This window comes from Nuphar pumila, chromosome 13 (assembly GCF_984573655.1).
Source record: "Nuphar pumila chromosome 13, dmNupPumi1.hap1.1, whole genome shotgun sequence".
Taxonomy (NCBI): Eukaryota; Viridiplantae; Streptophyta; class Magnoliopsida; order Nymphaeales; family Nymphaeaceae; genus Nuphar; species Nuphar pumila.
Window position 1 is genome coordinate 76,986,373 of NC_143261.1, and position 14,633 is coordinate 77,001,005.

At 34.9% G+C, this 14,633-nt stretch overlaps 1 protein-coding gene across 2 annotated transcripts; it reads right to left on the reverse strand.

Moving 5' to 3' along the window:
• Positions 1-376: 376 nt before the first annotated feature.
• GUS2 (glucuronidase 2) lies at positions 377-5,268 on the reverse strand. 2 transcript variants are annotated; one of them, XR_016427349.1, is made up of 11 exons: positions 5,030-5,268; positions 4,576-4,800; positions 4,435-4,471; positions 3,466-3,649; positions 2,712-2,860; positions 2,397-2,630; positions 2,120-2,309; positions 1,796-1,921; positions 1,603-1,702; positions 553-1,044; positions 377-468 (listed from the first exon to the last, which is right to left on the reverse strand). XR_016427349.1 is itself a non-coding variant. In XM_089985481.1 (10 exons), the coding sequence occupies exons 1-10, from the start codon at positions 5,033-5,035 to the stop codon at positions 655-657; spliced, it is 1,641 nt and encodes a 546-aa protein (XP_089841607.1). In that variant the 5' UTR covers positions 5,036-5,268; the 3' UTR covers positions 377-654. The 2 variants fall into 2 exon arrangements, 1 of the variants encoding a protein (XP_089841607.1); XM_089985481.1 differs by having other exon boundaries at positions 377-1,044.
• Positions 5,269-14,633: the final 9,365 nt, after the last annotated feature.

Genomic DNA, 14,633 nt, shown 5'->3' on the forward strand with positions numbered 1-14,633 from the left:
CAGCAAGTCTTGTTGATTTTGAGATCTGCAGCCAAAACAGTTTATAAAAAGCAAAGTCACGTTGGTCAATTTGGTTCAACAAGCCCACTCATTTATTAGCATTGGATTTTATCTATTTAATCCGGATACGGCTAACAGGATAGGAGACACTAATTTTGTGTAATTTTCTACCAAGAACAGTGTATAAGAGGACACAAACACAGGAGAAAATTGGAGTTCCCTGTGACAGGCTTCTTCTTTGACCATCAAAGAACATGAAACATTAACCCTTATGAGAAAATGGATTTACAATAGGTGTTACGTGGAAATTGATCTAAAATAGGTGCATTCGTGTTCTCGTCAACAGGCACAGCATGCCAGAATGCAACAAACAGAATTATTGAATCTTTCTTATTACCTCCAAGATACCAAAAGAGAACATATACAATTTCAACAATAGACCAATATTTAAAACTCATTAGGCACTACCTCACAACACAACTAGCATTTGCTTCCAACATTTGATGAAGAATATAGAGAAGCAGTCTTTCTCATACCAGACATAGGCACTACCTCACAACACAACTAGCATTTGCTTCCAACATTTGATGAAGAATATAGAGAAGCAGTCTTTCTCATACCAGACATTTGCACTACAATATTCTCAAGATTTTCTCAAGAACAAGCTGCAGCCTCAAAGTTGGGGAGTATAACAAAGGCAATGGATAATGGAGCAACTGTGACTTTTGAATATGTGCTGACGAGGATGGGTTCAAAAGAGGGAACCTCTCCACTGTCACTGAGCTCCAACGGTCTCCCATTGAGAAGCATAGTTTGGCTTCTCAGATATCCATCTTTTGGTGTTAAATGATACTCATATCTCTGTTCATTGCCATTTGAAGCCAACTTTCCAACCCAAACAAATGCTCTCTTCAGTCTATGCATGGCAGAAGCCACCTTAGGAACATTCTCTCCCAAATGCAGATTGATGTTCATGTCATTCTCCACATTCACAGTGAATGTCGTACTGTTGCTCAGGTTAATGAGAAGTAAAGTGATTCCTGCCTGTTATGGAAAGTGTAGCAGAAATAAAAAAAATGGATTAAGAAGTAAAATTCACCAGACTACTGACAGGCAGTTTACCATTTCCAGTAGTGGCTATGGCCACGATTGTTTAAGACAATATGCAACTCGGGAAACTTTGGTCAAGTCCATTAGCAACGAGAAAAAAGAATATCCTACTGCAATCTATCTGCTAATGGAATTGAACAACCAATATGATGTCAAACTTCAAAGTCCATAAGAGCTGATCAAATGCGGAGGCACCAAGGAAACCACAACTAGGAGTGAGTTAGGGTTGTGTTACCCATGTCAAAATTAAACTCTTAATACTGATTTGCTAGATGAAAATTAGTATGTTCTTCATCTTCCAAATTTTTGCATAAATAGCTAAACTGGGTAATTACTCAATCTGATACATGCTGAACCAGATAGCACAGCAGAACTCACTTTCCCACCAGGAAAAAGTGGTTTGTCATACTATTCACCTCTATTACCCCTATCAATGACTGGCAAATGAAGAACAAAAATTGTCACACTCTTTTAACTGCAAAGATTGCTTACTTTTTCATTTGAACAATGGGCATAAACACGCAGGTACCGTGATCCTATGACTTTGGTAGCAAGAACACCTTTCCCCATCAATGTATGCCATAAAAGTGCACTGACAAAAATGAAGCCGGGAAAGAAAAGTCTAAGGATAATGGGTCATGAAATCTACTTATAGAACCAAAATAGAATCTTGAAGACATCCTACCTGTAGTAATCAGGATTCGGTATAAATGTTGATGCATTGAGAAGACTGTAGTAGCCACCCAGCAAAGTCTGTCTGCAGTAAACCTTGGTGTTGTACATGGATGCCATACCTAGCTGATCTAAGTACCTACCAACATAAAAAAAATGTCTTATCTTCCACGGGGACGAGAAGAGAACAAGCAAATTAACCAAAAAGCATGGCCGAATAGCAGCAAGCATGTACAAATCTGTTCCCAGGAAAGTACAAGAAATAGGTGTAACATGTGTACACGAAGAACAAATCAAAAAGAAAAAGAATATCAGGACACTGAGAGAGAGAGAGCACCAGAAACTATTCACAAAAGTATTAGAGATCCGATCGCTGCCACTGTTGTAGGCACCACCTGCTTCGCCAACCCAAGCAGATGACCATGGCCCAGAATTTTGTATGAGAAGTTGAAGATTGACAAATGTTTTAGCAATTGAATCTGAATGAGTTGGATCCAATATTCTACTCATAATATTGGGATCAACACCTGAAACAAGGATTAATTGAAGGAAAGCATCAGCTCAAAAGCTCCTGTATTATCTGAAAACATGTACTAATAAATTTGATCAATCACCTGCACCAAGATTATAAATATGATGGGTTAAAGCATCAACAACATTTGGTCCTGAATCGTGAAGAAGTTGAGTATACCAAGATTGGTCAAAGAATCCCCCGGGTGCTAGAAGCAATGGTTGTGACGGAGAGTCCTTATACAATTTATTAAGTAATGATTTAAGATTGATCAGGTCTTCTGCATACTGCTTCGCGTTCACACTTGCACCCACACCACTTCCACTCAACTCATTTCCTGCCAAGCACAATACTAAAATTGAACAGGACATCATTTGGACATGCAATAAAAACTAAAGCAAAATAGTGTCTAGCGTACCAAACTCCCATGAATCAATCTTGTATCCTTTTGTGATTGTATACTTTATGAAGTTATAAGCATTGGTAGAGTTCGATGGGCCTCCCCATACACCTTTGGAAACTTGATGTCTTCCACGCAGTGCATTCAGACCAAAAGTTACAATGGCCCTTCAACCATGAAATTAAACCTCAGAATAAGGATTGAAAAGATATAGCTAGGAAATTTTCCAACTAATCAGAAATCCATGACCACAGAACATAATTAAGAAGTGCATACTGAATATTCAAAAGGAGATAAGATAAATATAAAAAGAAGTGGAAAAGATGCTTTACGGTTACAACTTAATGTTGGAAGCAGGCATGCCTTTGTGACACTGACAAGCTTAAAAAAATACTGTTGTCGCCTTTTCACCCCAGAAAGGAAATTCAACATCATCTATATTTTTGATATGTTTAATTTTAAACTCTGTTCAAGTAAACATTGAGAAAGACAAGTCAGTCAGTGAATTGAGGGACTATTCAACTACATGAGCTGTGTTTTCCAATACTTTTTATCGTTGACCAACTCATCTTCTCAAAGCAATTAGAGAGGGGGGGCTAAAGGAGTAGTAAAATTCGTAGGGAAAGTGGTGGTAAGTTCATTGAACATTACACATAAGAATTAGGACCAATTGAAATCCTACACATGCCGCATTAAAATATGAATATCAAAAGCTCATATACATAGCAATTCAGCATAAACAGAAGAGGAAGAAAGCATCATTCCAGCTCACCCGGTCTTGTCAAACAACTGGTTGAGCTCATCCCACCTCTCCATCTTCAGGCAACCTCCGGAAAAGCCAAATAAACTACCTTCATCCTTTTGAAAGGGCAAACAAGGTTGTTCCAGATCCCCTACATCGTACTGGACTTGGTCTTGCAAGCTGCCTCCAACCCTTATCCTCAGATGACCAAAAGCTGTGCTTCAATCAATTCCTCAACAATAAAGTCAACATTCCATCACCATCAACACAATGATGAAGCAAACAGCAACACAGTGCATCAATAATATGTGCTTTGTGCACAATAGCCATCACAATTGTCACCATGACCAGTACTATGAATAGGAACATTGTCACCACCATAACCGTGAATAATGATGGTAAACCAAATCTGATATTTTGCAAATACCATGATTTTGCCGCAATATTTTCAAAGGCATATATAATGCCTAAAAGCCCAAACATTTTTTGTAATAATTTTATTTCTATATTTGTTTATGTTTTTATGTTTGTATATTAAATACTTATATTTTTTCCATGCAAAACCAGATTTTTTCAAATATCATGAGTTTTTTTCTTGCTGAGATTTTGCAGCGAACGAGATATGCGACCACCATAAGAAGTCAGAACTTAATAATCAGTGGCAACACGATGCCAAAGTTTGTCACTATGCAACCAACGAGATATCACCACCGCATCACCATGAATAAAAAATAATCAACATAAACTAACCATCATGAATCAAAATGACAAGGAAGAGAAAGAAGAAAAAAAACTTTTTTATAAAAAACTTCAACCTAATCAGAAAAAGTAAACAATGAAAAAGTACAATATCTATGACAAGGTATATAATTGGAAGTCTAAGGATGACCAAATCAAATTCAACATATCTCTGGTGATGATAGAAGGTATACCCTTTTGGATATATTGAACTGAAAAAATCACCAGAGTACAGAAAAAACCCAAGATTTATCAACTTACCCTTCATAGCATTTGCAAGAAGAGGATGATTAAAATCCTGCGACAAGAAAATGGCAAATAACAACAGACAAACATCCTTGAGCACCCAATTACTGATGAAGGGAAGTCCAAAATTATCCACAAGAGTGAAGCAAATCTTACCAGATTAAGAATAGAACTTTCTCCCCATGGGCAGTGACCATAATTACACTTATCAGGAGGCCACCAATCAAGGGTTGCACATATGAAACTATCATCCGTTTCGGCAATGGTACTCGTTCCTCTCACTCTAACAGTTGCATCCACAACGTCCTGAGCTAAACTTAGTCCACAATATCCCAAAAAGAGCAGGAAGACCCACATTCCCTTCTGTACCCTTAAAAGAGTCTGCAAAAAACAGCCCAACTGAATCAAACCTCCAAAAAAAACATCACAAAACAAAGAAACAAAAGAATCCCATCTCCCAAAATCTACAACTTTACACCAAAAAACGCAAAAAAAAAACAAATTTGAGCCAAGAAAGAAAGTGGGGTAGGGTTAAGCCAACAGAAAATCAAGCAAAAACTGAAAATTAAGCAAACCATGTTGAAATTCAATCTTTGGAACAAAAACCCACCTCCATATGCAACCCAGAGATTTAGATGGAGAGACCCCAAACAGGAGCAGATTTCTCTTACAGCATCCGTGGGATGGTTATAGTGATCTGCTAAAACCAGACTGGTACCCACCTTTGCTAGTGTTTCGTTCCCTTTCGACGCCAAAAATGGTGACAGCCAAACCCCCCCAACAGAATAAGATACCTTTTTCTCCTACCAAAGCGATGCCATCTTTCCTATCCACCTACCCGACAAAGATAAGGGCACAGGGACTTCACCAAATTAGTTAATGAGTGAGGGGGATTCAAAGTTTTTACACCAAATGAGCTTTACCAATATGAGATGATTTTCTTCGACTACACCAATACGCGTAGGGATGCACACGAGCAGAGCCTGGGCTATTCGAACTCGGCTCTGTTCAAAATAACTTTGTTCAAGCTCGGTTCCAGCTTAGAGCTGAGCTTATACGGCATTGTCCGAACTAGTCTCAGTTCTGAGCTCGACTCGAGCTTATAAAGAATTGTCCGAACTTGGTTCAAAATAACTTTGTCCAAGCTCGACTCTGAGCTTATAAGGCATTGTCTGAACTTGGCTTAGTTTCGAGCTCAAGCTTCAACAAGATATAGTAAAAAAAAAAATTTGCAAAAAAGGAATTCTTTTCCCTGACCTTTTTGAGGTAACCAAGTAACCCACCGTTAAGCCAAAGAATATCATTGTATAATTATCACTGGAAAAATTATATACATACTAAAATTCTCAACAAAAAATACATGAAGAGAGACTAACACCCAAACCATTACAACAACAATGCACTTTTGAATTTATTTGCAAAGATATTATATATATTAGGTATGCAACAAACCGAGTCCTACGAGCCTTTTCGGGCTCGACACGTCATTTAAGCTCGGCTGAGTTTCATACACCGGTTCAAGCTCGGCTTATTTACATAGTAGACGAGCCCAAGTCGGCTTAGTTAAATGTGCATTCCTAAATACCAGCCTATGATTCAGTGAGAGTACAATTGGCATGAGAAAAAAAAAAAGGCATGAATTCCTACTTCTTAGCCTGCTTTTTTTTTTCTTAAGAAAAGGAAATTCATTAACATACAAATAGCAAACATGAACAGTAAAACTTTTGATTTGAAAATCAGTCAGCAGGCAGGGCCGATGCGGAGTATAAAATTTTGATTTGAAAAAAAAATCATGAGGGCATGGTTTTTTGAATTTTTAATTAATAAAATGATATTGTTGGACGGGAAGAGTTAGAATAGTTGGAACGCCCTCGGCTGTCAAGTGGTAGTCGAGGTTCGAATCCCTCATCTCTTGCATAAGCCAAAGCTGGTGGCTCACTGGCGTCAAGGGGTGAGGCCGGGTATGCACCTCTAGGATTAGGGGTGTCAACGGGCCTGGTTTACCTGGACCTAACCCAAACCAAACTATATAGGGTCGTGATAAATAAGAAGACTCAATTAAGACTTGGGTCCGGACCCAATGGTTCGATTAATACATGGACCCAGGTGTAGTTTATGAAATTTTATACCAGACCCAGATTTGACCCGAGTTTCGATTAAGACCCACATATTTTTAATATAAAAATGATAAAAAAATATAGTTTTATTGGGTATGGTTCAGGTTTGGTTCACGTAGTTTTTATCGGATCCTCGTATAATTTTTTTTTATAGTGAACCTGATACCATACTTGAGAATCTAGTCCAAGTCTCCTCTGTCTAGGATGGTTTTCACGTCCCTATAAAAACATTAATAAAATAATAATTTTGATATTTTTATGAATAAAATATATTTTTATTAAATTATTAATTAAGTTCTTAAAAACATCATTAAAATGAAAAATATTGTTTGTATGTGCCATAATGTGTCATGAGTCATGTTCAAATGTCATGTCATGTCCTTTTTTTCGATAGGCAACGATGGGGTTTGGCAACCTGTATACAATAATAACCATTCAACATTGAAATTGAAAATTCAAGCATTTTTTCGATAGGCAATGCTGGGGTTAGGCAACCCGTATACAATCATAACCATTCAACATTGGAATTGGAAATTCAAGCATTCGAAACTTGAATTAAATATTCATAATTGTCCAAATTTTAAATACAATGTCCAATTAACAAATTAATTAAAATATCAGAGTCTCAATCGTGACTTCATGCGCAAAATTCAAAAGAAAGAAATTGCAGAGGCTTTGAAGAAAATGAAATCAAGAAGGGCAGTTGGCCCAGACGGTATACCTATCGAGGCTTGGAAATGTTTGGGAGAGAAAGGTTTAGAATGGTTGACAAATCTTTTTAACAAGATTTGACGGACAAATAAGATGCCTAATGAGTGGAGGAAGAGTACTTTGGTGCCTCTATATAAGAATAAGGGTGATATACAAGATTGCACAAACTATCGTGGTATAAAACTCATGAGTCATACTATGAAACTTTGGGAGAGGGTGATTGAGTCTAGGTTGAGGAAGGTTGTCATGATATCGGAGAATCAATTTGGTTTTATGCCTGAAAGATCTACTATGGAAGCTATACATCTTCTTAGACAACTTATTGAGAGAAATAGAGAGAGGAACAAAGATTTGCATATGGTTTTTATTGATTTGGAGAAGGCTTAAGATAGAGTACTAGGGACGTTCTCTGGTGGACAATGATGAAGAAAGGTGTTTCTCTCAAGTACATTAGTATAATTAAAGATATGTATGAAGGAGTAGTAACCAATGTCCGCACTTGTGGAGGGGTGACAACCAATTTTCCTATAACGGTTGGGTTACATCAAGGATCTGCTTTAAGCCCTTTCCTATTTGCTATAGTGATGGATGAGCTTTCGAGATCAATTCATGAAAATGTGCCATGGTGTATGTTGTTTGCTGATGATATTGTTTTGATTGATGAGTCTAGAGCTGGGGTTAATTCTAAGTTAGAATTATGGAGACAGACATTGGAAGCAAGAGGTTTTAAGTTGAGTAAGAGTAAGACAGAATACATGGAATGTCGATTTAGTAAGCAACGAAATAGAGATGGGAGTGTAGTGAAGCTTGGTGAGCAAGAAATACCGGTGGATGATTCTTTCAAATATTTGGGATCTATCATTCAAAAGTATGGAGAAATTGATGGAGATGTAAATCATAGGATAAAGGTTGGGTGGATGAAATGGAAGAGTGCAACTGCAGTGTTGTGCGATCGTAGAATGCCATTGCGGTTGAAGGGAAAGTTTTATAGGACGACTATTAGGCTCGCTTTACTATATGGTACGGAATGTTGGGCTGCCAAGAGACATCATATTCAAAAAATGAGTGTAGCTGAGATGCGTATGCTGAGATGGATGTGTGGAAATACAATAAAAGATAAGATTCAGAACGAGGAGATACGTAAGAAGGTAGGCATTGCACCCATTGAAAATAAGATGAGAGAGAATCGTTTACGGTGGTTTGGACATATTCGACGAAGGCCTAATGATGCTCTAGTTAGAAGGATGGAGAAATGGGAAAATATATTAGTTAAAAGAGGTCGGGGTAGGCCTAGGAAGACATGGATGGAGGTGATAGAAAAGGATATGAATGCTTTGAACCTCACCGAGGACATGGCATTGGATAGAAATGAATGGAGGAGAAGGATTCATGTGGAAGACCCAGAATGATTTTCTTTGTTGGTTCATATCGCCGACCGCAATTGTTTTGGGATGAAGGCGTAGTTGTTGTTGTTGTTTGTTATCAGAGTCTCAATCCAAAACATCGGAGGTTTAGGAAATGTATGGCTTAGTCTCCATCACAACCTCTCACCATCGCATATAAGTCTACTCACTTCCTGAAAATATTAAAATCAAAGGGTTAGACATACGATGTCTCAATAGGGTAGAGTTATACCAAACAAGTAAAGCAGAAATTTCATCTAACTTTTCATACACTGAACCAAATTAAATCTAAAATAATTCAACATGCATTTCAATAATTTAAGTAAGCATACTATTTGCAAAAGTATAACATATACATCATTTATTTCAAATTAAGAAAGTAAAATGCATGAACAATTAAAAATGCATGTACTTACTAATGTAGAGGTCATTCATATGCATGAATTGATTCTTATTTTTAATTATATTTTCTTTATTATATGATATATGTCATGCCTAGATAATGTACATACATTTAAGTTTCACTTCTTAACCTTTGTGGGTACAAACACAGGCAGATACCTTAATCAGGGCCATAGCGCAGGTAGTATTTTCATACAGGAATGACTTTAACTTGTCTTGGGTGAGGCACGACAAAAGCGAGAGAGACTCCCAACACTACCATCCTGATGCAACAGAATTTTATTCATGAGTTTCTTTCCCCTATGTTGCAGTCTATTGTAGAGGATTTTTTCTATCTTCGTGGGTGAGGAGGAGGAACCTTTCGTGCTTAAACAGAATTCTACGAAGCCAGATGTACCACTTGTCATCTTCTTGCAAATCTTTACTTTAATGTCGTATGTTTCACTTATTTAATTTAAATGTTTTACATGCAACATCATTTAGAACTCATCAAGAGAATTCAACCACTTTAGGTCAATGAATGTATATATTAGAGCATTGCATTCGATAACATGTCTATTTTCATGCTTTGTAAACACACATGCATATACATAAGCAATGTGATAACTTTTATAACTTGCATGCATCCACACATTTACATCATCATCATCATCTTAGAGACATGCATAAACATACAATAGGGATAGCATTAAAACATTTGTAAATAAATTTACAAGTCAAACCTTTCGGTCCCTTAGCACGTAGTCACATAGGCAAACACATTTCATTAATTAAACATTCATTCATGCCTCAACATTGAGCATATCATTTTCTGCATAAAATCGGACTTTTACAGTATATATACAGTCTACAGATTATTCGTAATGACATGCATATCAATGAATAAATTACACAAGTGTTAGAGAATCGGTTCTTAAACCAGATCCAAACTTGTGAAAAGTCAAACTCTATCTGATTGTTGCAGAAGTTACAGAAAAATTTTCATTTAGTGATTAAAGCTTAATTTTTTATAATTTAAAGAAAAATTTGTCAACTTTTCAATATCGCAAACTGTTCATAAAAATTCACTATTATGAGAAAGTTACAAATATTTTATGACAGACCTATACTTTTCTATTTCGACTATCACAGAATAGTACTCAATCCATGAACAAAGCCCAAAATTTTATAGTAAATATAAAATTTTGTTATTTTTCTAACACAATAAATTATTCATCAAAACTCCTCTGAACGAGGGAGATACGAGCAATTTACAAGTTGGGTGACAGGTCAATAATATGTAATATTTGGTATATGTATTCAGGTGGAGCCAAAATGGGTCACCCAAATCCATATTTTTTATTTTTTTCATGAATTAAATCAGAAAAATTAGAAAATTTACACTTCACTCAACTAGAATAATCTATAATGGAAAAATCTATTTTTCTTAGCCATTTAGACGAAAAAACAGACCTGTCTCACATAGGGCTTAATTCCTCAAAAATAATTTTGGTAAATCTCATAATATAATAAGTAAATCAGGTAATTTTCCTATGAATAAAAATTAGAAAATCATGCAATAATTTTATAATATCATCATGCACATACATTAAAATTTATAATTAAAATTTGCATGAACTTAATTAGACATATCATGGTTTTTATTAAAATTCTTGATTTTTTTTAAGAAACACGATAAAACCAAACACATAATATCTAAAGAATTCGATCATGAAAATCCTTCAAATTTTTATAGAGCGTCTATACTAACTTGATATATTAACTCAAATTGAGGTTTACAAAAAAATCATTACATAACCTAAGTAATTTGAGATTTTACAGTTTTATTTTTTGAGAAACCGATTTTCCAGAAAAATATAATTTCTAAAGGGGTTGTCTCTAGAAAACCCGTTCTATTTTCATACTTTTATAGCCCTAAGCCAAACCCACATATAGGAGGCATGGTTTAGAGTCTACACTTATAAAAAAATGATGAAATTTGTGCCACAAATTCCATTTTACAAGTAGAGCATAGATTTTCCTACCTCTTTGATGAAATTCGGTCCTACGAGATTAGGTTGTTCTTTTCACATGAACTGGCCATTCCACACAAACCACAGCTCCGCACATGACCTCCTTAAGCTTCCTTTATGCAAGTGAAATAATCTCTTGTTGAGCCAAGGGGAAAACACCAGAGACATGCTGTAGGGAAAGGAGAGAGAAGAGAAAGAAAAATTTAAGATAGAGAAAAAACTTGAGAAAAATAAAAGGGAATCAAATGGAGGAGAGGGGGGGGGTGCGTGAGCCCCTCCTTCCCTTTTATAGGCCCTTGATTAGGTCAATGGCTGGGGCTAATCTCAGCCCTTGATTAGGTCAAGGGTTGGGGCTAATCTGAACCCTTCATCTTATCTAGGCTACATTTTTAAATTCAATTTTGTTTTACTTTCTTTTTTTTGGATTTTTTTTAATTTTTTAGCTTAACACATAGTATATTATATATTTTATTTTTCATAAGACCATATATATATATATATATATATATATATATATATATATATATATATATATATATATATATATATATATATATTAGGGTTGGTCGACCCGCATGGGTTGACCCCCTTTCCATTTTGAAAAAAAAATCAACTTTCTTTCCTTTTTCCTTTCTTTCTTTCTTTTTTCTTTGGTCTAGCCCTTGCTAGACCTTCTATATTCATCTAGGTTTGACACACTCCCTTATAAGACTTGATTTTTTTAAAAAAGGTAACTTTTGACTTTTATGCTTTTAAATGTTTGGTAAATTTTCAATTTAACTTGTTTTTAAAGTTTTATTTTTTTATTACAATTTAAAGTTTTAAATTGGATGCCATATAGGATGAGATGGTTCACCTATGGACTCCTACCATTTTATGAAATTTAGTTAATTATTTAAAATTTATTCCATGAAATAAAATTCTAATTTAATTCAAATGAAATCTTTCATAAATTAAAAATGTAAATTCACCTGATGTAAATAAATGAAATTTAAGTTAAGTTAAGCCTACACATAATTAAATTCTATTTAGAAATTTTCAAATTTTTATATAAATAAATTATTTATTTTAATTTATTTTTTATGGGTTAATTCAAATTTCTCAAAAATTATTTCTGAAAAAATTGAACTTAATAGGGTCGATGAGACCCTTAAGCGTGTAGGATATTTTTTCACCTTTAATTTTTTTTTAAATCCTATAAAATACTTAAGTCAAATTACCATTATAAAGTTTTTCTTCTAAAAATATCATTTTCTCAAAAATATATTTCAAAAATAATTTCTACAATGGCTCGGCAAGACTTGTTTTCGTTTTGAATATTTAATTTCATTTTGGTTTTATACCTTAGATTTCAAACTAAATTCAAATTTATTGAATTTACATTGCATACATATCAAGTTATCCTAAATTCATCTAAAATCTCATTCGACTTTATTTCGATAAAATTTATCAGTTATTTTATTAAATTTTATCTTTTTCAGAAATTTGATTTTAAATATGGATTTCACTTAAATCAACTCAAATCAACTTTAATTTATCATAAGGTGTTTCTTATGTTTTATTTTAGATTAATTTATATTTTTATATTTTTCTCATAAAATTTATCATATTATTATTTTATTTATTAAAAATATCTTAAAAAATTCACAGGTATTATTTCTAGATTCAATAGAAGGTTCCAAAGTCAATTTCAATAAAATATATAAATGATTATATATTTTAAACTTGAATTCACATTCAATTAAGTCTTAATTTAGATTTGAATCAAACTCAAATCTAATTATAATATTTGAGACTAATCTATTAAATCCAAATTCAAATTCAAATCGGATTAAAAATTGAAACCTTGATTCAGAATAAATTCTCAACTTAAAATTTATTTTAAATCCCAATTAATACTTGAATTATAATTAAATATCTAACCTAATTTTCAATAATATTTTAGCATTAATTAATTGTTATTTCTCATAAAATATCAAAAAATTATGAGTTTTACAACCAATGTTGTTAGTATGGAAATCAGACCTGTATCGTTTGGCCAACTATTCAGGTTTATCGGTGGATGCCAATACTCAAGTGTATCATTTTTTAATTTATCAAAAATAAATAAAAAATATTACACATCAATCATTGCGTGACACATGTTAAAATAATTAAAATTTATTAAAAAATACTTTTAATTTATTTTTATATTTATCAAAAATAGCTGATTCAGATCAGTATCTTATCTATTTTTTGGCGATGTGCAGACCCCTACCTGTATATTGCAAAAAATGTATTTATAGATGCACACATTATTACCAATGAGTCTGGATCTGGTGCAATCACATGGCACAAAATTTGTGCATTAAGCACCTGATTGCCCTCCATCAGTCCTTAGGCCGCATAACTATTAACTAACAGACAGTCCCTCAATTGAAGGATGATCAGGTGCTTAATGCACAAATTTTGTGTCATGTGATTGCACATGTTGTTTTCACCTTACCAACGGGGGCTTCGCTTCTCTGGCAGGAGCAATTAGTGCATGTTACCTCATGTTTGGTAAGTTCGAACCCCAAATGGTATGGTTGTATAACAGGTAAGGCCGTAAGGGTATGCCTAACCCCAGCTTTCTCTGTGGAAAAAATTTATAGATTTTTTCCTTTTTTAAGTTTTTTTTTTCTCATTTATTCCGTGAGGATCATAGCTTGGTGTGATGCCAAAGTACTCAACCTGCTGGTGAAAGATGGCAAGTATGAGTCTTCGGTGTGATTTTTTTTTGCAGAAGGTAGAGGGTTTAAGATTCATGAATTTTCAATGTAAAAAAGTTAAAAAATATTCTTTTACTGAGCCTGAACCAGGTCTGGTTCATGTAATCCTTATATAACTCGGGTATGGTTTTTTATTTGTATAGTAAACTCGATTGGGCCCCGGACGGGATCTAGCACTGACACATCAAAGTCAGATCCAAGTTTAAACTAACCTTAGTCCTGACCAGATCGGACCGGTTAACACCCCTACTCCAACACCCCGTAACTCAAGACCACCCTACATATGACTAGGGGTGTCAACGGGTCAGGTTTGGCTCGGACCCAGGTGGAACCAGACTTGGCCCCGATTTTTGGGTATGGTATTGGGTTCAGACTCAAGTCTAATCAGACTCATCATAAGAGAAACCATACCCGGACCAGATAAGAACTACATGAACCAGACCCAGGCCATACCCGGTAAAATAATATTTTTCATTATTTTTATATTGAAAATTTGTAGGTCTTAATCAGAACTTGGGTTGGGCCCAGGTCTGGTATAAAATTTTGCAAACTAATGTATTAATCGGACCTTCGGGTCTGGACCCAGATCTTAATCGGGTCTTCTTATTTATCACCATACCCGGACCCTATAGGGTTTGGTACTGGTCGGGTTTAGGTAAACCCCACTTGTTGACACCCTACATATCACCCTTCCATTGTTTTCCTTTGTTTTTAAAGGCAAGCTGGGGTTAGGCATACCCCTATCAGATATCTCTTAAGGCCTACGTGGCAGAGGGATTGGAACCTGGGTCTTCAACTTGGCACAGGACCCGGCTTACA

Coding starts and splice junctions, on each gene's coding strand:
- GUS2 (XM_089985481.1), bottom strand. Junction 2,310..2,396: donor TATTTATAATCTTGGTGCAG/GTGATTGATCAA, acceptor TCCTTGTTTCAG/GTGTTGATCCCAATATTATG. Junction 1,703..1,795: donor CCGAATCCTGATTACTACAG/GTAGGATGTCTT, acceptor CATTTTTGTCAG/TGCACTTTTATGGCATACAT.